Genomic DNA, 23160 nt, shown 5'->3' with positions numbered 1-23160 from the left:
CTATTGTGGTCCTGCCCTACCCACAGGGGTCATAATTTGAACAATTTAGAATCTACATTACCCCAGGATGCTTCCAAGTAAGCTTCAGCTTTTCTGGCCCAGTGGTTCTTGAGAAGAAGATTTTTAGATATTTTCTACATATTTCAATGTAAAACATGGATTCCCTATTGTGGCCCCGCCCCACCCCGGGGATCATGATTTTAACAATTTAGAATCTTCATTTCCCCAGGATACTTAAACATATGGGAAGTTTCAACTTTTCTGGCCCAGTGGTTCTTGAGAAGAAGATTTTTTAATGACCTCACCTTATTTTTGTCTTTTCTTGATTATCTCCCCTTGGAAAGGGGCTTGGCCTTTTATTTTAGCAATTTAAACTCCCCTCCACCCAAGGATGCTTTGTAGCAATTTTGGTTAAAATTGGCCTAATGGTTCTTCAAAAGAAGTTGAAAATATGAAAATTTTCAGATGGATGGACAGACAGATGGATGGACAGCTAGAGGGACAGACAACGGATGATCAGAAAAGCTCACTTGAGCTTTCAGCTCAGGTGAGCTAAAAACAAATGAGACATGATGTTATATGGTGGATCCCTGATGATTGCAAAGATGGGTTATATGCACTTAAACCATTAAGATGTGTGCTTTAAAACCACCAAAATTCTCTCAATTACTTGCAATATACCAACAATTATCCAAATGATTCAGTAACAGTTTGCAATTAGTTTAAGAAATCTGGATGATAGGATGCTGGTGTTCAAATTACACCACCTATAGTTAAACCATTCTCTGCAACCTTCTGCATGTGAACATGTATATCAATCAATGGGCTACATTTGGCAATCAAAAAAAGATCTTTATTTGTGATGATTGTTCCAAAAAATAATTGACAAATGCTTTCGACAAATAAAATCAAATTGAGTGGCAAATCAAATATTTACATATTTTATTTACTCATAAATGATAAATACAAAAATTTTGTTTACAACTTTAACCATGTAATATTCCTGACGTGAAAGTAAACAAGAAAAAAAACCTGATAGACATAAATGATACATTTAGTTGAGTTACTAATATCCAATATCCTTGAAAACAAAGCATAATATCTAGAGAATATTCTAGAGAATTTACCTATTTTTATATACTTACATAGGGGAAGTAACATTCATTACTATAGAATTTTTCTTGTCAACACTTTTGATGCAAATTAAGACAGAGGTGTCTCCTGTGTGTAAGATAAGGGGAGACTACTATTGTATCATTCATACTAGGTATCCCCCTAAAAGGACTTGTAAATGAAACAAAGATATCATCATCCAGAGAAAATAAAACTCATTATAATGTTGTTATTAGGATGACATGATGTTCTTTGTGAAATATTTTAAAACTAACAATAGATATTACTTTAAACAGTTTTTATGATTTTAATATTAATACACTTACACTTACTAAGCATTTGTTCAGTAGGGGGTGAAACTGATTAAATTCATCATTACTGAAAATGATGACAACTAGTCACTGAATTTATTTTTTTGCTTTGACTAAAATCATCATTTTTTAAGAAAATGATGAAAAACAAGTCTAAAAATAAGGAGTTTTTCTTTTTTTTTTAAATATAGATTTACTTCTGAAGATGAACATTACCATATTTCAATCTTTTTCATACCAAATGGGAGGTCTGCATGTGCACACTGAAATATCTCATTTGTTTTGCCAAGTACATTACTTTTTATTGGTTTCAATTTTCTCTATATATTTACACATAGGTCATGTACTATATCTCATTATTGTAGTAAACTGCAATATGAAAACTGGTTCCATCGGTTCTAAAAAAAAATTATATTTTACAGATTAGAAAGCTATACTTAAACTTCCAGGTTTCAGTTCTAGCACATATGTCATGTAGCAGTAATTTAAGTGACCCAGATGAAATAAAAATTGTGCAAACACTCATCTTCTAAAAGTGAATTCAAAACTTGATTATGTAAACAAGGCTAGAAGAATTAAGTTAGAAAAAGAAAAATGATGATAGTAAGTCATATTAACAACAAAAGGTCTACAATGCTCATCTGAGTTCCCTTGGCCCTCCTGTTATTAAACATGACTTTATGCCCTGGTTACACTGAAGAGTTTAATTTGAATTAAATGTAAATTACTGCAAATAAAATTTGAACAGCATTCACACAGAAAATTTAATGTGCTACTCAAGAAAGTTTTTTTTTTTTATTGATTTCCTAAATATTCTTATGTAAAACTTCTTTTGGCCCAATGCTGTATCTGGGGGCAATTATTTGAACAAACTTGAATCCACACTATATGCTTGCACATCAATATGACTAAAGTAGCCCTGCTGTCTTTGTGCAGTAGACATTTTTAAGATATTTCCCATGTATTCCTATATAAAACTTTGACTCCCTTTTGCAGTCCCATCCTACCCTCAGGGGCATGATTTGATGAACAAATTTGAATCTATAATATATAAGGAAGTACTCACTTAAGTTTCGACTTTTCTGGTCTACTGGTTCTTTAATTGAAGCCATCAATTTATCACTATTTCTCAATTATTTTAAAATCTCAGGTGTATACCTTCAATTGATCAAACTTCAATCCTCTACACCCAAAGATGCTTTGTGGCAAGTTTGATTGAAATTGGCCCAGTGGTTCTAGAGAAGAAGATGAAAATGTGAAAAGTTTATGACAACAGACAATGAACACAGAGTTGCAAATGAAAACTGCTAGCAAATGCTAGAAATTTTGTCTGTGGGCAACCAGCTCTTGAGGATGTAATGGCCCATATGCCGGTTAAGAATTCATCAGCACCTTTCCAGAACCTAACCATACTTCTGTTCTACAAATAAATACACATTCATTTTCACTGTTTCCCTAACTACAAAATGTTTTCTAGACCTTTAATTGCCTTAACATTATTACTTTCTGAGGTCTTAAAATGAAGGAAACAATGCATTCGTTCATGGTGTCAAAATCATCAGTGAAAGATGAAAATGAATAGCAAAGAATACTTCTTAGAGAAAAAATACAAAAAGATTGAAAACTTTTTTTACAAAGTGGAGAAAATTGTGGGCCCAAAAATAATAATGTGGGCCTATAAAACTTTTAAAGTGGGGGGCACGAATTGACCCTAAGGTTTTAATTGTTATTTGCAACCCTGGCACAAATTTTGATCAGAAAAGATTATTTGAGCTTTTGGCTTTAGTGAGCTATAAATTATTTTCTTTTCTTTTTTCAAAGATGTCCATCCCAATCAACTGGCAAAACAATAGAACAATGCAAAGTTTTTTTATTTCTGCTTCCTGGAGCAAAAGCCATCATCAAACAAACAAGCATTCTGAGAGTATTGCATTAGCAATACTAGTCCCCTACCGGCAAGTGTAATCTGGTTCCCGTTAAGAATTGAAAATGCCATAATTCCGTCAAAAATTAATGAAGCGGGACGAAATGCAAACTTGATCTGTAACTAATCAAGGTAAAGCCACATACCAAAAATCAGCTCAATATCTACAAGCGTTTAGAAGAAAATTGCGGAAAACCCGTAAAAATTGAAAAGGCCGTAATTCCGTCAAAAGTCAATAAAAGCGGAACAAAATGCAAACTTGATCTGTAACTCATCAAGATACACTCACATACCAAAAATCAGCTCAATATCTACAAGCGTTTAGTAGAAAATTGCGGAAAACCCCTAAAAATTGAAAAGGCCGTAATTCCGTCAAAAATCAATGAAGCGGAACAAAGTGCAAACTTGATCTGTAACTCATCAAGATACACTCACATACCAAAAATCAGCTCAATATCTGCAAGCGTTTAGGAAAAAAGTGCGGAAAACCAAGTGGGACAGACTGACAGACAGACAGAGGGACAGACAGACAGACGGACAGACAGACGGACGGACAGACTCAGAGGAAACCTATAGTCCCCTCCGGTTTCACCGGTAGGGGACTAATAACTGACTTTATCTAGACACTTCATTACAAAGAAATATAGTTATGGAGAGAGGACACAAAACTAGATTTAATAATTAAATCTAAGTTTATACATGTATTGCATGGATAAAAAGGAAATTTATATATACATGTATTACATTTAGCAGAAGGGTATGATTTTTCAAAGATTTTTTACACAAGTTATTCAATGGTTTTGTATTTATCGACTTATCCAAATATAAATTTGGCACAGCTGTCCTCACCAACTAAATACCAGTATCATAAGCATATCTGTATCTATTTATTAGTCCCCTACCAGTGAAACCGGAGGGGACTATAGGTTTCCTCTGAGTCTGTCCGTCCGTCTGTCTGTCTGTCTGTCCGTCTGTCTGTCTGTCTGTCCCTCTGTCTGTCTGTCAGTCTGTCCCACTTGGTTTTCCGCACTTTTTTCCTAAACGCTTGCAGATATTGAGCTGATTTTTGGTATGTGAGTGTATCTTGATGAGTTACAGATCAAGTGTGCATTTCGTTCCGCTTCATTGATTTTTGACGGAATTACGGCCTTTTCAATTTTTAGGGGTTTTCCGCAATTTTCTTCTAAACGCTTGTAGATATTGAGCTGATTTTTGGTATGTGGCTTTACCTTGAATAGTTACAGATCAAGTTTGCATTTCGTCCCGCTTCATTAATTTTTGACGGAATTATGGCATTTTCAATTCTTTACAGGAACGTAACCAGATTACACTTGCCGGTAGGGGACTAGTATTGCTAATGCAATACTCTCAGAATGCTTGTTTTAATCATATATTAGCATGTACTTGAATTAGCAGAAAAGAAGCAGTGGGAAACTGGTGCTAAAATATGATTACCGCTAAATTAAGTATGTTTACAGTATTGGAAAATCACCTTCATAATCCCATAAATGCAGCTACACTTATAGTTTTTATCAATTATATTACCTGCTACATTGTAAGCATTTTTGAAAGGAAGTCTGACATACAGTGGTAAACACTAGTAAGGCTTTACTACCTATATAAGACATGGAAAATATTTACTAGCTGGGAAATAAATTGCAAGACTTACTTTAATATGAACATCTGTGTCCCAAAGCTTGAATTTTTCAATCCAGACTACATCATGTTTCCCTCTGAAAAGATGAAAAAGATAAAAGAAATTAATGGTATAACTATTCTGTTTCCTCCTCTCAAAATATGCATGCTGCTGGTCTCTTTCTCCAACTCTTTAATTAACACATTTCTGTAAAAATCATTAAACAAATGATCTCTACAGCAAGAATCAATAACATTGCCCGTTCTTAATTTGCCTTTTTTCCAGTTAATTCTTGCTGCCTTCCTCCACACATCTGACCTAAAAATAAAAAACATCAGCTTCAAGGAAAAGATGTTTGTTTTCTTCGCCTTTCATACTGAAATATTAATACAAGAACCCACCATTCAGATCAGCTCATTAACTCATCCATCACAAAAAATCTACTGTTATATTCACTTTTACCTAAAGTTTAATCACACAGTCCCATGGAGAATAAAAAACAAACATATGGACGTCTAACTCCAGTGGCTGTTATATGTGCATGTTTACAAGATATTTTGTACATCTGCTTCAGTCAACTTCAATCACTTCTGTCTGCTGAGAGGCCTGACTACTGCATCAATGAAAATTATTGGAAAAAAATACACAGCGTGCCTATACTCCTTCTGTCCACTCCATTTTTTTTATTATTGCTCCTTATCTAACATCTGGAAAATTGACTTTCTGATCACTGTACTGACCCAGCACACAAAATCTACAACTATATATTTGTGAATATGATAATTGATTCTTGAGATCAATAAATAAATGAACAGTACACATGTTACATCTCTATTACTATCACAGGTCCTCTACAAATCTATAGGAACCAAATAAAGAGATAAAATGACCACATTCAGCTACATGAGTCAACAAATAAAATTGATCTTATCTTCTCAGCAAGCCCTAAATATTTGTACTTATACTATATGGAACTCATGCATAGATGTGAGATCCCCTCACCCCCATCCCACCCCTTGCTGTATCACAAAATGTTGAGTTTTAACATTTTCTTGACTATCCAAAGTACATTTTAAATTATCATTAAGCAACATTTAATAATTATTCTATGTTAAAGCAAAATTTAATACTAATGCCATGTTCAAGCACAATCTATTTTGAAGTAGTTCAGTTTAGTACAAAGTAGTATGAAGTACCTCAGTTCCACTTTCTTACTTATAACCAAAATTTGTGTATCAGGAAACTCTTTAAGATCAAAAAATGTACATAATAATTGTTAATCTGCATTCAGTTCAAAAACATTTTACAAATGTTCTGATGAATAAGATAAATCATGTAGTAATATTATTTACATGATATATATATATATATATGTACATGATATCTATATATGTATACTGATCATAGGTGACTGTCATCTGAGTAAGATGAATTTCTCAGGCTGTGGTCCTCAATAACAACTGGAAAAGCTTTTGTAGAGAGTTTGTAATACAAATAATTTGTCAACTTGATGTCCATGAGTAAACAAAAACAAGGCTGTAACTAGGCTCAAATTTTAGGTATTAGACATAATCTTTGAAAGTTTTTACATTTTGAATTGTAACCCACGTGGTGCAGTTCTTAGAGCGTAAAACGTATTAATTTAGTACTAAGACACACATAATTAATTTTAGTGAGGCATTTGCCTCACTTGCCTCAATAAAAGTTATGGCCTTGGAAAAAGATTTTCAAAGTTGTAATGAATTTTTAATAGATGACCAACTTATTCATACCTACCATGGGGTGTGAACAATGGGCCAGTTTTAATTAGGGGTCATATGATCTTAATGACAGAGGGCAAGGAGTTAATGGTTATCATACAAATAGTTTGTGCAAGATGTTCATTGGTAAAGTTTTTTTTCAAAGGTATTCCTTTGTATGACCAACTTTGCCCCATCCTGGAGCCTAAATGGTCTTTAATTTCATAAATTTGGCAGAGAGCTAAGTGGACGCTAAAAGCGAAAACCCCTATAATGAATTGACGCTTAAGGACCCTCTCTACACTAAATGAAAATGTTTTTTGAACATCGAGAAAATTATATTGTATAAAGGTGTAAATATTGAGCTTATTTATATCACTTTCAACATAGGGTGCCTGGCTTTTACTCCCAAGAAAAATGTTCAAAGTCAACAAAGTTTTGATGAACAGAAATCACTGTTGTTAACCTATGTGGGGAAAAGGCATTCAGATGAGGTGTGCAATTAATTTATCTTGGCCTATCAGAATGTAAAGAATGCTTGAATTGATTAGAAGTTGATTGATAAATGGTAGATTTCAATTTATTTTATTTTAGATCTAAGGGCAGATTACTCTAACTACATAAAAATACCACAAAATCAGAACTCTTAAGTGTGCAGTGTATAGAGGGTTCTTAAATTACAGCAAAGTGATTTTCATTCCCTGTGGCTCTAAAATATATTGAATATATATTGAAAATATACGGATATAATGAATTACGTTTATAATGAAGCAAAATTCTCCATCCCCGGCACTTCATTACAAGTGTGTTATACTGATAATAGAGGAATTAATTCCACTCTCTATAGAGGTGGGCCTGACTTGCCTGTGAAGAAAACAACCAACCAGTTTGGGCGAACAACCATGACTTATTACATACATATTACATAGATATGAAGGAAGTAAAACAATAAGGTAAGCAAATGATATAATCATGGTTTTCTCCAATTAGAAAATGAGCAGGAGAAAATTAAATGCAGCATGGTTGGTCTCCTCAAGATGAGGAGGTTCAAACTAAACTGCTAGTATCAAACACGCATATCCACTAACACACACACACAAAAACAAAAAAAAAAACAAAAAAAAACAAAAAATTAATTTTTACGACTGGTGTGGCCTGCAGGTTCAAAGATTTTTTTGAAAGTGACGCTTAATCTACAGATCAGCTTAAATAATTAATACTGATAATAAGAATCTGATTGGTTAATTAAGTTGTTATTTTTTGAAATTTGGTATAGGACAATCCTGATTGGAGGAAAATTACGTAAATAGAGGGCGCCCTCTGAATATGGAGGGCACCCTCAATAACCCCTAGGAGGATCCCCATAAGGACTAGAGGGTCTTGAATAACGTGGACAATTACTAGCTGAAATCTGATTGGTTTAAATAATAAAAACAACATGGGTAATGGCTCCCACGCAAATACAAAATATGGCCATGATCGTAAATTAATAACAATTAAATTACATTTAATATTTCCCTGTGCAATAACAGATACTGAAGTCATCAGATGACAGCCATTTTGATTATGTTGTATTTAATAATAAATATAATATGTATTTAGCTAATTGACTTGTTTCATGTTCATGAAAAAAATAATCATTTCAATTTAAGGAGTAATGCTACACTAAAATATTATTGAATAGATCTTTAAGATATCTCTTTTGAAATTATCAGATATGCATGGTTTCAGCAGGAAAAGATTGATATTTATAGTTCAATATTGATTACTTTATTTTCTTTATTTTTATTGGGGGGGGGGGGGGGGTACTTTTTACGAGAAAATGCAAAAATTGTTTTATTTTCAAAAAAGATGCTTTAAAGTATAAAATTTGTGTGGCAAGACTGCTCTGCAGGACACACATCTATAAATAAGTTCAAACAATCAAAATCAACTATTCTGAGGTTTCAACTTCTTTCCAGACCAAATTTTATTGTTCCCCATTACCCCCATTTCACTATTAATACTGGTTGCCCACGTGGCGCAGTGGTTAGAGCCTTTGCTCTACTAGAGCCGTGGAGTAAGGAGTTGATCCTTATGTTGCGGGTTTGAATCCCACTATGGGGCGTGGAAACCAGTCTTTCGGATGAGACTGTATAAACCGAGGTCCCGTGTCACAGTAGGTGCTGGCACAAAAAAGATCATACTGCTCAATGGCCCACAGTGCCGAGTATAGGTCAAAATTTGCAGCTCTCTGAGTTCACCTTGGCCATAACTATTTGAACAGTTGGTGCTAGGGCTTTCAAACTCCACACTTGTATTCCTTATGACAAGACCTTCCTTTGAATACCAACAACTTGACCCTTTGACCTTGGAGTTTGACCTACTTTTGAAAAACTTTAGCCTTGGCCATAACTTCTGAACAGTTGGTGCTAGGGCTTTCATACTTCACAAGTGTATTCCTTTTGATAAAACCTTCCTTTGGATACTAACAACTTTGAACTTGACCTTGGAGTTTGACCTACTTTGGAAAAACTTTAGCCTTGGCCACAACTTCTGAACAGTTGGTGCTAGGGCTTTCATACTTCACAAGTGTATTCCTTGTGACAAGACCTTCCTTTGGATACCAACAACTTGACCCTTTGACCTTGGAGTTTGACCTACTTTAAAAAAACTTTAACCTTAGTCATAACATTTGAAAATTTGGCATAAGGGCTTTCATACTTCACGTGTGTATTCCTTGTGACCAGACCTTCCTTTGGATACCAACAATTTTGGCCCATTGACCTTGACCATAAAGTTTGACCTACTTTAAAAAAACTTTTACCTTGGTCATAACATTTGAACTTTTGGTTCATAGAGCTTGCATATTACAGGTACATGTGTATCACTTGTGACAAGACATTCTCTTGGGCTCCATTTGACCTTTATTTTACTTTTTTAAGGAATTTTAACCTTTGTCATAACTTTTCAATGGTTGGTGCTAAGGCTTTCACATTTCACAGGTTTATTCCTCGAGGCAAGACCTTTCTTTGGGTACCAACATTTTTCATCTCTTGACCTGGAGTTTGACTTGCATTTGAGAAACTTTAACCTTTGCCATAAGCTGCCATACGGGGGCATCAATGTTTCACAAACACATCTTGTTTATTATACATTAAGTATAGCTATATATAAATAACTTGAGGCACTTAATATCAGGTGGAAGCAGTGCCCCACCTCCACCCCACACATTTTTTCGGAGAGAGAAGTCCTTTGTTTTTGATGAAGTTTAATGGCTATTTTCATTAACACTGCCAGCTGACTACCCACTCTTTGTTTATATTGTCAAAAAAAGCAGAGGATTCTGGCACTCCACCACCCCACAAAGATGGTTGTCAAGCAGCACTTTTTCTTTATTTTCTGGATGTTACTTCAATCAATGTTAACTGGATGTTACTTCAATTAACTTTGAATCCCTAAACTCAAAAAACTGTTCTACAAAACTCTAAAACCTGGAAGCTTCAGACTGTCTGTCCTAGGCTTTGCCCCCTTGAGTCCCCACATGACAAGTTACTTTGTCTCAGATGCACTGAGAAGCTTAATGGTTCATTAATATCCTGATAAGAGAGATAACTCTTCATGGAATAAATATCAAGTTAAAATATCTTTTTTGGTCCATGCAATTTTGTCTGCAACCTATATACATGACATACTAAAACTGTTTGCATTGTGGCCGTCAGACAGGTTCGATCGCTGGTGGCCAGATAGCTTAGTTGGTAAAACATCTGACTGGAGGTTCAGGGGGCCGGGATTCAAATCCTAGTCTGGCCCATTGCATTTTTCTCCTCTCCAGCTTACATTTCAGGGATGGGGTAATTGAAATGAGTATATACGAGGGGCATTTCAAAAGTTCTGGCAACTGGTATATAAAATTTTAACTACGTTACGGATTAAAATGACTCTGATACCACTGTAAAGCTTAGGCAAATATGCATTAGTAGTGACATCATTTTACATTCAAAATGACGTGTAGGTTTGCTAAAATGACGTCATAATTAGGTATACTCTGTATACTGGGTGTAAAAATGACTGATAAGGAGAACAATTTTTTTGTTGAGCAAAGAGCCTATTGCAAAATTCGCTCATTGCTTGGCTTTACGGCAACAGAAATAAAAGCCGATTTAGATGTAGTATATAGAGAGCGTATGGGTAGTTCAATTTAAAGAGGGTAGAAAATCAATTGAAGTTGACCCCCGTTCGGGGCATCCAGTTTGTGCATATGGCAAAAAAGAAATCGTTGCTGTTCAAAATACGATAGCTGATGATGCTAGATATACAGTTGAGGAAATAGCAGACTTAACTAACATTAATTCGTCAGCAGTTTTTCGTATTTTAAAGGAAAACTTAAAGCTTAGGAAAGTCTGTGCTAGATGGGTGCCGCATCTTCTCTCGGAAGAGCAAAAGAGCATCTGGGTAGAAATGACTTCACAGTTTCTAACAATTTATGAAGATTGTGACCAAAGGCGAATAAATGAGATTGTAACTGGTGATGAAACATGGATATATTTTTTTGAACCGGAAACTAAGCTCAATAGTAACGTTTGGATCGGTGAAAATGATACAAGGCCTCAAATTGCACGCAGAAACCGGTCTGTCCATGCAGAGAGTAATGTACGCCTTATTTTTTGATTCTAAAGGCCCTGTTGCTCAAGTTCCGGTTCCAGAACACAGCAGTGTTACTGGTCAATTTTATGCAGAGAATGTCTTGTCTCAGGTTGTAGAGCACTATAAAACGACCCGACCAACAACCAGTACTAGAGGAATAAAGCTCCTCCATGACAACGCACCTGCCCATAGATCAGAGGTAGTAACCAAATATTTAAAGGAAAATGGTATTGCCGTTTTACCATATCCACAGTCCTGACCTAGCTCCATGCGATTTTTGGTTGAATGCTATTATCAAAGAAGCCCTCCGAGGACGGTGATTTGAAAGTCGTCATGCAGTCGGAAGTGTTGTATTCCACTGTATGAAGCGTATACCGAAAGAGGACTATAGGGCAGCATTTCCCACGTGGATTTCAAGACTGAAAAAGTGTGTCCAGGTCAACGGAGACTATTTTGAGGGATTGATATAACTTAATTTATGATAATGACGCTCATTAATTTACCGCACACCAGTTGCCAGAACTTTTGGAATGCCCTTCGTAATTGTAATTTACTGTATTTAAATACATTTTTTCAAAGTAATTGAAAGTATTTGTAATTAAGTTTGTTTTCAATTATAATTGATTGATTGTATTTAAATACATTCCTAAAATGTCATGCATTTTTTAATAACATTTCAATTACTTTATTTTTCAGGTTGAATATTAATAAAGGTGTTTTATAAATATTTACATTTGCAAATATTTTTCTTAGATGAACCTATATTAAGAGAAAATATGTTCAATTCTGCATGAACTTATTAGAGGGTCAGAGGTCATAGAGTGACCGAATCACATGGCGAGATGATATCTTGCCTACAGTGAAACTGGTTTCGGAACTTCCAGCTTGACAGCGATGACAAAGATAAAGTTATGAAAACATATGAATTTTTTTTTTTAATCAACAGATTGTCCATTGGATCTTCCTTCAGTGTGAAGAATGGTTTGAATATTAATTAAAATTGCACTTAATTCCCTTTTTTACCCAGAATTCCTTTGAAGGTATTAAACTGAACAGACGATACAACTCCTTTTGACTCAACATATATAAAGAACTCACAAAACAGTAAGATTATTTTTGTTCTATCATTATGGACAAAGATTTCCTGAACTTGATTGTGATACATGAATATGAATTAACAATTAAATGTTGGAGCTAGGTGAACTTTCATGACCAAATAACTTCCAGTTCTAAGGTCCCTGCATGTCATGACATAGTGATACGGTGGACCGTTTGTGTAATATTTCTTTTGGTGTATTGGTTTCAAATGTAAATACAAGTAATAAACAACAATGTTAAAAAGTTACTGAAAAATGAACTTGGTTGGTACGTACATGATCAAATCTACTGAGAAGCCCTTCGGGCTTCACAGGATTTGATCATGTGACCAACCAAGTTCATTTCCCAGTGAGCTTTTTAACATTGTTGTTTATTTTGTAACTGACCCCAACCTAGTTAGAATAATCTAACTGTGTCTCAGGACAAGCCCTCACCACAGTTAGAATAGGTCCCATATAGTTGCAAGGTAACAAATCAGAGCGGATCCGCTCCGAAATGATCTTGAAGAATATACAAAGAGCTGTGTTAAAAATAACTATCAAAATAATGAAAATAAACTTTTTTGAGATTGTATATGCCTTTTATTCTAAAAAAATATCCACAATCATAAAGACGTAAATCCAACTTATTTTCTCAACGGTTTTTCTCCCTTCAAATTTACATGGCATGTTAACATTCGGAAGTCATTCTATCGTTAAACTGGGACCATGACAATATAATTTTAATGACAGAATGTTCCATCTAACCCCAACCCTGTTACATTTGGAGCCAATTATGCCATGCTCTGGAAATTACAGGTGAAAGACCTGCCAGAGAAAAAGCCTGAGTTGGTGTCTTCAGGGGCCAAAGACCTTTAAGGAGGGAATATTGTGGTCAGACGGGTTTGATCACCCCTGGCCAGATAGCTCAGTTGGTAGAACACCTGACTGGAGATTCAGCAGGTCTAGGCAGCCTCCGTTTTTGGAGGATAGATTTTATCCTCTAAAAACAGAGGATAGCGGTGTAACTACCTACCAGACTTTTCAAAACAAAGGACAGTTAACTCTTAACCAAACAAATAAATCTAGATATTAATTCAGTATAACATTTATTTTGCAAATGATGTCAATCAATTATTCAGTTTAATGCTTAGTTAACAACGATAACACTTACCTGTCTGAAACAATAATTATAACCAAGCTGATTTTCCGGTACCGTAATTATGTGTTAAGCGGTTTACAAATTTTGAAAAATATTTCTTTGAAAAATCAGGTTTAATTATTATTTCATTTAATGAATAATCCTTAAACACATCACTTTTGTAATGTATTTTTTTAAAATTTTATTTTATATACATATGTATGTATATACATGTACATAATAATAATGTTTAACTTAATTTCTTAGTAAACATGTTAAGATTATCTATTTATTTAATTATTCTATTCAAATAATTTATTTTATATTATTTATTTATTTTATAATTATTCATTCAATCCTTTAATTGTTTTTTTTTTTGTTCAAATTATAAGGCTCTAGTATATTTTGTTTTTAAAATATGTTTCTTTTTTTCCTTCGGTGTTTCCTTTTGTTTATGAACGTAATATTATTGAAGTCTTTTTTTTTTATTTGTCTTGACAGGGAAAACATAAAAATTAAACAAAATACCAAGAAATATTTTTTAATAACAAGAGGCCCAAGGGCCTTAATGGTCACCTGAGTATAATACAATAATTGAGAGGATCATAGAGTATAAAATCAACTGATAGATGAAGCTTTGTTGCCCAAAACAAGAGAAGTAGGAAGATCAGGATCAACAAAATAATTGGTCTAATATTCAGTAAGAACTCATAAATTAAGTTCTAATCCTCTCATCACTATCACCATGCAGACTATTAACAAACTATTAGTGCTTCTGTACTATCTTTAACGCCATAATATAACCTCTCACATTGATCTCTCTTGGTCTTTGATGAACATTTAATATGATATTTTTGTCTCATTTTTATTTATCTATTATTTACAGGTCTACCTATTCATTAAAACTAAGAAAGTAAAGGCCCAAGGGCCTTAACGATCACCTGAGTACAATACAACAATTTAGAGGATCCATAAACTGATAAATAAAGCTTTGTTGCCCAAAACCAAGAAAAATAGTATGATTAGCATCAACAAAATAATTGGTCTAAGTATCTAATCTGTCCCCCATTTATCACTATTACCATGCAGACTATTAACAAAATGTCTATTTTTTAACCCCATATTATAGTCTTCTCACATCAATTGGCCTCTCTTGGCCTTTGAAGAACATTTAAAAAGATAAGTTATTTTTGTCTCATTTTTATTCATCTATTATTTCCAAGTCTACCTGATCATTAAAACCATGAAAGTACTTTTTGTATTATACAATAAATATTCTTGCATAATTCTTGTATTCTATTAACCTTTCAAATACATCATTTACAGTGATTAACTACCAAAGGTGAATGGTAAAGGGTAATAACTTTGCTCAGCAGAGTACAAGTTAATAGAGCCCTGGCCAGAACACTTGACTAAATGGTCCAGGTGTTCAAAATTCTGGTAAAAATATCTTTGCATATTAGAACTTTAACTCTGTTTGCCTCAAATATGCCAAGAAGCATAGAACATTTTCAAAGAAATGCATTTTCACTATATAATTAAATAAATAAAGCCCCCACCCTTACACCAGAACGTCTGAACCAAGGGCCATGAACTCACAATTCTGGAAGAAGCATCCTTGCTCATCATAACTATACACTTGTTTCTTTGCTTTATAACCAGTAGTAGAAAAAAAAAATATTTTGAAAGAAATTATGCATTTTCACTATATCAATAGAGCCCCCCCCCCCCTCACCAGAACCCCTGCCCTGAGGGGCCATGAATTTCATAATTTTGGAAGAGGCATTCTTCCTTATTATAACCATGCACTTCCTTTGTTTGAAAAATACCCAGGAGCAAAGAAGAAGATTTTGAAAGAATTTATGCATTTTCCCTATACAGTCAAACCTGTATTAAGCAGTCACCTGCGGGAACCATTAAAAGTGACCTTTATAGAGAGATGACCTTTGAAAAGATCAGGTTCATCTTTTTTCATGAAAAATTCTTTTCTAATTTATGTAAGTTCTGAGTTTTGAAACACTACACATTTTACCCCCACATTTTACTGAAGAATATGCAGCTAAAACAATCCATTTTTTCCTTAAACTTCAATGTGCCAACAAAGGAATTGACGCGGTTAATATAAGTAATATTCTTAATCACAAAAGGGTTCAGTCTTGTATTCCACCATATTTCAAGCTAAAGACTATACACCTTGTATTTCCTATAAATATACATCGATTATTGCTTCCAAACTTTTTAATTACAAGAAAACTTTACAGGGCCTGGATATCGAATATCTGAAACATAATCCTCCATTGTGTTCATGTTCTTCTTCGCCCTATAACTATAGTCCTGCTGGACACGTTATTACTGTTGACATAAATATAGTTAATAATGAGGACCTTAGATCACTAATTTTAAAAGGTCCTAAATTTAGGGAACATGATCCTTCAACTGGCGTCGGAATTTCATAAATATTATGGATTCTGTAGAGGACTACGCCAGGTGATGGGCCAGACATGAAAAAGAAGACCTTGACACTTTGTCAGAATGGATTAAATGTATCAGATGTATGTTAAAATCATGCATTAAAAGATTGAGGGGCTATATGAGAACCATCTATCCTTCTGTATTCAACAATCCAGAAGTGAAAAAAGAATTAGACAGATTACATGATCAGTACGTACTGGTCCCTGCTGACAAAGCAGTTAACAACATTGTCTTTGTTTGTAAGGCTCATTATATTAAATGTATTTTAGAGGAACTTGGATTTAATTCTACAAGTGGTAATCCAACTTATACTCGTAGTTCCCTTTCTAGGAAGAAATTCTTCAAAATCATATGTCAGTTTTGAATATTTTTAATATTCCAAACAACCAAAATGAATTTGAATTACCATATTTATATTGGATTCCGAAACTTCATAAAAATCCTTACAAAGATACATAGCGGGTTCCAGTAAATGTTCAACCAAGCCTCTTTCTTTACTCCTCACTAAGATATTAACAGTGGTGAAGGAGAAACTTCAAGAGTACTGTGCAACAATATATTTGAGAAGTGGTGTAAATCAGATGTGGATACTTAAAAATTCAAAGGAACTTTTGGAAAATTTGAAATCACAAGATTTTACCAAAATCAACAGCTTAAAAACTTACGACTTTTCAACTTTATACACAACCATTCCCCACGATAAATTAAAGTCCAGGCTTTTTGATATCATTGACAGCTGCTTTTTCAATAAAAATGGAACTCGTATATTTACTTACCTTGTCATTGGTCATTTGCAAAATTATTTTGTTAAAAAACATTCTGATTGTACACACAAGTACTCTGAAGTTGACATTAAAAAGATGCTTGAGTTTCTGATTGACAATATCTATGTGGTTTTTGGAGACCAGGTTGTCCAACAATCTATTGGAATTTCCATGGGTACCAATTGTGCCCCCTTATTAGCAGACCTTTTCTTGTATTCATATGAAGCAGAATTTGTCCAAAATCTTATACGTGAAAAGAAGAAAACACTTGCTGTGGTCTTCAACTCGACATTTAGATATATCGATGATGTATTGTCAATTAACAATGGCTATTTCCATTCTTATGTCGATACGATATATCCCGGTGAGCTTGAGATAAAAGATACCACAGAGTCTGACACATCTGTTTCATATTTGGATATTTTACTTGAAAAAGATGTTAATGGTAATCTAACAACCAAGCTTTATGATAAATGTGATGACTTTAACTTTTCAATCGTCAATGTCCCTTACTTATGCAGCAATATACCTTCATCATCTGCATACGGGGTATATATCTCTTAGTTGATTCGATACGCAAGAGCATGCTCTACGTATGTACAATTTTTAAAACGAGGTAAATTATTGACAAACAAGTTGATGAAACAAGAATATCAGCTGTCTCGTTTAAAGTCATCATTTCGTAAGTTCTATGGTCGATACAATGACCTTGTCAGCAAATACTATTTATCATTGAGTCAAATGCTGACTGACGTTTTTCATACTAATTGTTAGGACATTATTCACACACTGAATTGTTGACGGATTTTTCCGTTATTTCCCGATCATGACAAGGAGCACACGGCAGGTGTGACCAGTTGGCAGGGGATGCTCACTCCTCCATGGCACCTGATACCACCTCTGATGTTTGGAGGTCCGTGTTTGCATTGTTTAATGGACTTTTGAGCCTGAATACTGTTCGTTATCTCCATATATTTCATCATAGAATATTAAAGAAAGATGTGTTTTGGATATCAATGGTCTCAGTTAGATTTTTTTTTAGAAATTTAAATAGTCTCAAGATTAAGTTCAAGATAAATTTGATGACGCCAACAAACAATAGGCCCAAGGGCCTTAACGGTCACCTGAGTATAATACAACAATTTAGAGGATCCATAGAGTATAAAATGAACTGAAAGGTGAAGCTTTGTTCCCAAAAGCAAGAAAAATACGGTGATCAGGATCAACAAATTAGTCTAGTATTCATTAACAGTTCATAAATTGGGTTCTAATCTGTTCCCCATTTATCACTCTCACCAGACAGTATATAAACAAACTATCAGTGCTTCTGTACTCTTTTATTCCTTGTTGAAATCTCTTACATTGGCCTCTTGGTCTTTGATGAACATTTAATAAGACAAGTTATTTCTGTCTCATTTTTATTTATCTATTACTTACAAGTCTACCTGATCATTAAAACTATGAAAGTACTTTTTGTATTATACAATATAAATTCTTGCATAATTCTCTTATTCTATTCAACCTTTCAAGTACATTATTTACAGTGATTAATTATCACAAGTAAATGGCAAAGGGGAATAACTCCTCTCAGTAGAATACAAATTATTAGAGCCCTGGCCTGGACCAGAACACTTGACCAAATGGTCCTGATGTTCAAAAATCTGGAAAAAATACCCTTCCTTATTAAGACTTTTACTCTTTTTGCCTCTGATATGCCCAGATGCAGAGAAGATTTTTAAAGCATTACCGGTAATGCATTTTCACTATATAATAAATAGAGTCCCGCCCTAACATCAGAACCTCTGATCCAGGGGTCATGAAATTCACAAATTTGGAAAAGGCATCCTTGCTTATCATAACCATGTATTTGTTTAAATAATACCCAGGAGAAGAGAAGAAGCTTTTCAAAGAAATAATGCGCTTTCACTTTATGATCTATATAGCCCCACCCTAGCACCAGAACCCCTGACCCTGGGGCCATGAATTTCACAATTTTGGTAGAGGGCTCAATGCTTATTACAATCATGCCTACAGTTTGACTGCTTGATGTCTAGGAGTAAAGAAGAAGATTTTTAAAGATTGCATTAATTTTGATGGTTTTGGCCCCACCCCTCAGGCCCCAGGGGGGCAGGGGCTATGAATTTCACAGTTTTTGTTCCCCTTCACCCATAGATGCTATATGCCAAAATTGGTTGAAATTGGTTTGCTGGTTCCAGAGAAGAAGCTGAAAATTTTAAAAGTTTACGACTGACGAAGACGGACGAAAAGAGATAGCAATAGGTCACCTGAGCTTAATTATAAACACACAAGTTATAATATTCTCAGTTTATCAAAGCAGTGCATAATACAAATTGATATCAAATTCACAGGTGTTGTGAGCAATGAAGCGTGACTAATCCTACGGTCGTCTTACCTAATTGAAAATCACGAGATAATCAGGACACATTGAGTATACAAAACAGTTAATTAGGGCTTCTACAAATAATATGTTTCCTATGTGTTAAAATCGGCCTGTCATGCATTTACACAATTACACCTATCGGAGTTGGGCATGCCAAACGTAAACTAATAATTAAGAAACACCTAATTATTGTATCCATTAATAGATAAATAAGGATGCCTTGTGTATCATTCAGAATTTTTTAAACCATATTCCAATTAAATAAGATTAAGATTCTCGTAAGTCCGTTTTCCTAATAACCTTTTCGGTCACAAGCACCCTTGTTTAGTTTTGTTAAAAAAAAAATAAATTTTTTTTTAGATTATCCAATATTTTAAATGGTTTTAATAAGGCCGATTAGTTTTTCCATGATTTCGCTACACAAGACCAATTATTTACATTAGTGACAAAAATTGGCAGTCACTTGACTTTAGATCTGGTCACGTGATTGGACAAAATGGCCGCTATATACGAGGTAAAACGGCGATTTTTCATGAAATTTGATGACCGCTGACCGCGTTACGCAGCTGACCACTTAAAAGAGTTACATTATATAGGAAAATTCATTGGGAGGAAATAAAATGCCCGCATAGGACAGGTGACCGCTTGATAAAGGTGACCGCTATAACAAGTTTGACTGAATAATCAACAAATCCCAGCCCTAACACCAGAACCCCTGACCCTCGGGCCATGAAATTCATAATTTCTGAGGAGGCAGCCAGGCTCGTAATAACTATGTACTTAGTTTATTTAATACCCAGGAGCAGAGAAGAAGATTTTCAAAGAATTTATGCAATTTTCCTATATAATCAGTAGAGACCCGCACTAACACCAGAACCCCTTACCCTGGGGCCATGAAATTCACAATTTCTGAAAAGGCAGCCATGCCCACTATAACTATGCTCTTAATTTGTTTATTTAATACCCAGAAGCAGAGAAGTTTTTCAATGAATTAATGTACTTTCACTATATAATCAATAGAGCCCTGTCCTAACACCAGAACCCCTGACCCTGGGGCCATGAAATTCACAATTTTGGAAGAGACACTCTTGCTCATCATAAATATGTACTTACTTTATTTAATACCCAGGAGCAGAGAAGAAGGTTTTCAAAGAATTAATGCATTTTCACTATAGAGTCAATAGAGCCCACACCCTAACACCAGAACCTCTGACCCAGGGGCCATGAAATACATAATTTTAGAAGAGGCAACCTTACTCATCATAACTATGTACTCAGTTAGTTTGTTTAATACCCAGGAGCAGAGAAGAAGATTTTCAAAGAAATAATGCATTTTCACTATATGATCTATATAGCCCTACCCTAGCACCAGAACCCCTGACCCTGGGGTCATGAATTTCACGATTTTGGTATAGTCACTCTTGCTTATCATAACTATGTATTTAATTTGTTTAAATAATACCCAGGAGTAGAGAAGAAGATTTTCAAAGAAATAATGCACTTTCACTATATGATCTATATAGCCCCGCCCTAGCACCAGCACCCCTGACCCTGGGGCCATGAATTTCACAATTTAAGTAGAGGGTTCAATGCTTATTACAATCATGCCAACAGGTTGACTGCTGTTTTGGCCCCACCTCTCAGGCCCCAGGGGCCATGGATTTCACAATTTTTGTTCCCCTTAACCCATAGATGCTATATGCCAAAATTGATTGAAATTGGTTCACTGGTTCCAAAGAAGCTGAAAATGTTCAAAAGTTTATGACCCACCAACGATGCACGACGAAAAGAGATTGCAATAGCCGTCACCTGAGTGATTCAGGTGACCTAAAAATGGAGCACATTAAGTGCCAACTTTGAAAGCATATTGTAAAAATTCTAGACATACAATCTCTAATCGCCACACACAATCGATAGTTTAATGTTTGAACTTTTATTTACATGTACTCTGGTGCTTGCACTTTTTGATTAAAGGTAGGCACAAGGCATTTGAAAGTTACCTGTTATCCTCTGAAATCGGAGGATAAACTATCCCACAATGCAATGCAGTTTCCATATATGGTAAAAAATTTGTCCGCCATATTGAATCTAGCTATCCTCCAAAAACGGAGGCCGCCCAGACCTATTCAGGGGACCTGGTCCATTGCATTTTTCTCCTGAGTCCTCTCCTGTTACATCATTTTACTAGGGACCTATATACGTACGTCCCTCATTTTACTTATAAAATAAATTTCTTTTGGAAGAACCTAAGAGTTAAAGCAACATTTTATATGTGTGTAGATAGGGATTAAAGAATGAACCTTAACATGCTTAAGGTCATCCCAAATTCCCTCGGCCTACCCCCCCCCTTAATTTTGAAGACTCCTGGATCCACCGATGGGTGAGGGTAACGACAAGTTATGCTGACGGCTAAATATACTTTTATTCTCATTGTCAAAATTTACCTTTGACACAAATTCGGTATGTATATGGTATAGCTTGAAGATAAATCATATTGTAGCTATTCCACCTAAAAATAAGAAATGATTTTTTTAATTCTAAATTATTATAATATTGTTTGTATGTGTAAGATAGTTATAAATAAGGAGATTTTCATTGGTTGCTTGCAAATTAATATGCATATTAAATTAATAAGATATTGAAACCAGCCGCCACAACTTACAAACTCTTCAGTTTCCGGAGGCAGAAAATTATATTAAACTGTAAGCTGGTCCTCTCGGGAAAGAGGACCAGAAAATGGTGGAGGTAACGGACGATGTCGTCTATTCCATTATCCTAGTATTTTCAGTGCCTGTTGGACTGTTGGTGAAACAAATATCATCTCCAGAAACCAAAAAACTAGCATGCACATTGGTGGGGGCAGTGGTGGCGTTAATCACTATCGGCCGTCACAGTTTACACCCTGTCGCTGTTACAGTTGTGAACATTTTTATTATTAAAGTTGTGGGACCAAGGTAAACTGAAGGAGATATTTTAAATTTTAATATTTTTACAAAGATTCATAATTATATTTTCATGAGTATTGCTATCAAATTGAAGAGATAATGTGGAAGATGCGCGTTCCTAAGATTTGTTTCCTGGTTCGCTTTGGTCAGGTCCAACACAATCTCTTGATTTACATGTAGCTTTATAGCTTGAAATAGCTATATAGCTTTATTAAGCTATTCAAAATAGCTTGATAAAGCTATTTGTTTAGAGTTTTTCACAAAAATTTTTTTGTAAGAAATACACAAAAAGTCGCAAGTATTTGACTATTTATATAATGTATTATGGGCTTACTGGGCTATCAAAACAACAACCGAAATCAAAGATAGTTCTAACATTGCAGCATTTGAATACTTTTAAGCAAAAGATGTATTTCCATTGAGTAACTGTACACTACCTTGTGTGCGTTGAGGCATGGAAAAGTATGATTGCTTCTCATTGTACTGAATTATTACCAATCAATTATCTTGTGGACCATAATTGTCCTCCTTAATTAATATATTAGTAACTGTATCAATTGCTTTATATAGCCTCAAAACGTATAGAACTTTGAGTACAAAGTCTCTTAAGGAGACACAATTTGATGAGTGATTTTTACATGCATTATATTCAAAAGATTTCAAGGTTGAATATTATCACTGCACCAAGGAGCGATTTTTTGTGCATTGCTGAGAAAATAACATATTTAAGAAAAATGTATGATAAAATAGCTAAATCAAGCTATTTTGAATAGCTTAATAAAGCTATATAGCTAATTCAAGCTATATAGCTAAATCAGGAGATTGTGCTGGACCTGTTGGTGGCAGGGAATAGTTTTGTACTACTTACGTGTCAAATTTTTTTAAAAACTGAGATATTCCCTGTTTGATGTGATATTTATATAGAAAAAATGATTAGAATAATTATGGGATACATTTGCAGTGTAGCAGAGTGCTTGCTGAAAAAAAGATGAGCAACATTTAGATGTGACTA

At 34.5% G+C, this 23160-nt stretch overlaps 2 protein-coding genes across 7 annotated transcripts in view; one reads left to right on the top strand and one right to left on the bottom strand.

The window, feature by feature from the left end:
- LOC133176479 (cubilin-like) overlaps positions 1-21666 on the bottom strand; it is a 181220-nt gene extending 159554 nt beyond the window's left edge. For 4 of the 6 annotated variants that reach the window (XM_061311593.1, XM_061311598.1, XM_061311596.1 and 1 more), the window contains exons 1-2: positions 5447-5597; positions 5018-5081 (exon numbers count right to left, since the gene is read on the bottom strand). The gene's annotated coding sequence lies outside the window, so the exon portion shown is untranslated. Of the gene's footprint in view, positions 1-5017; positions 5082-5385; positions 5598-21647 lie in introns of those variants that run through there. The other 2 variants (XM_061311595.1, XM_061311594.1) reach the window with 2 other exon arrangements.
- Positions 21667-21906: 240 nt separating this feature from the next.
- LOC133176498 (lysophospholipid acyltransferase 7-like) overlaps positions 21907-23160 on the top strand; it is a 63230-nt gene continuing 61976 nt past the window's right edge. The window contains exon 1 of the mRNA XM_061311616.1: positions 21907-22157. Coding sequence (XP_061167600.1) covers positions 21940-22157 — 218 coding nt within the window. The 5' untranslated portion in view covers positions 21907-21939. The remainder of the gene's footprint in view (positions 22158-23160) is intronic.

This window comes from Saccostrea echinata, unplaced genomic scaffold (assembly GCF_033153115.1).
Source record: "Saccostrea echinata isolate AGI-Se365-2 ecotype Australia unplaced genomic scaffold, CSIRO_AGI_Sech_v1 ptg000075l, whole genome shotgun sequence".
Taxonomy (NCBI): Eukaryota; Metazoa; Mollusca; class Bivalvia; order Ostreida; family Ostreidae; genus Saccostrea; species Saccostrea echinata.
Note: the sequence above shows the minus strand (reverse complement) of the source record. Positions and strands in the feature narration are given on the sequence as shown.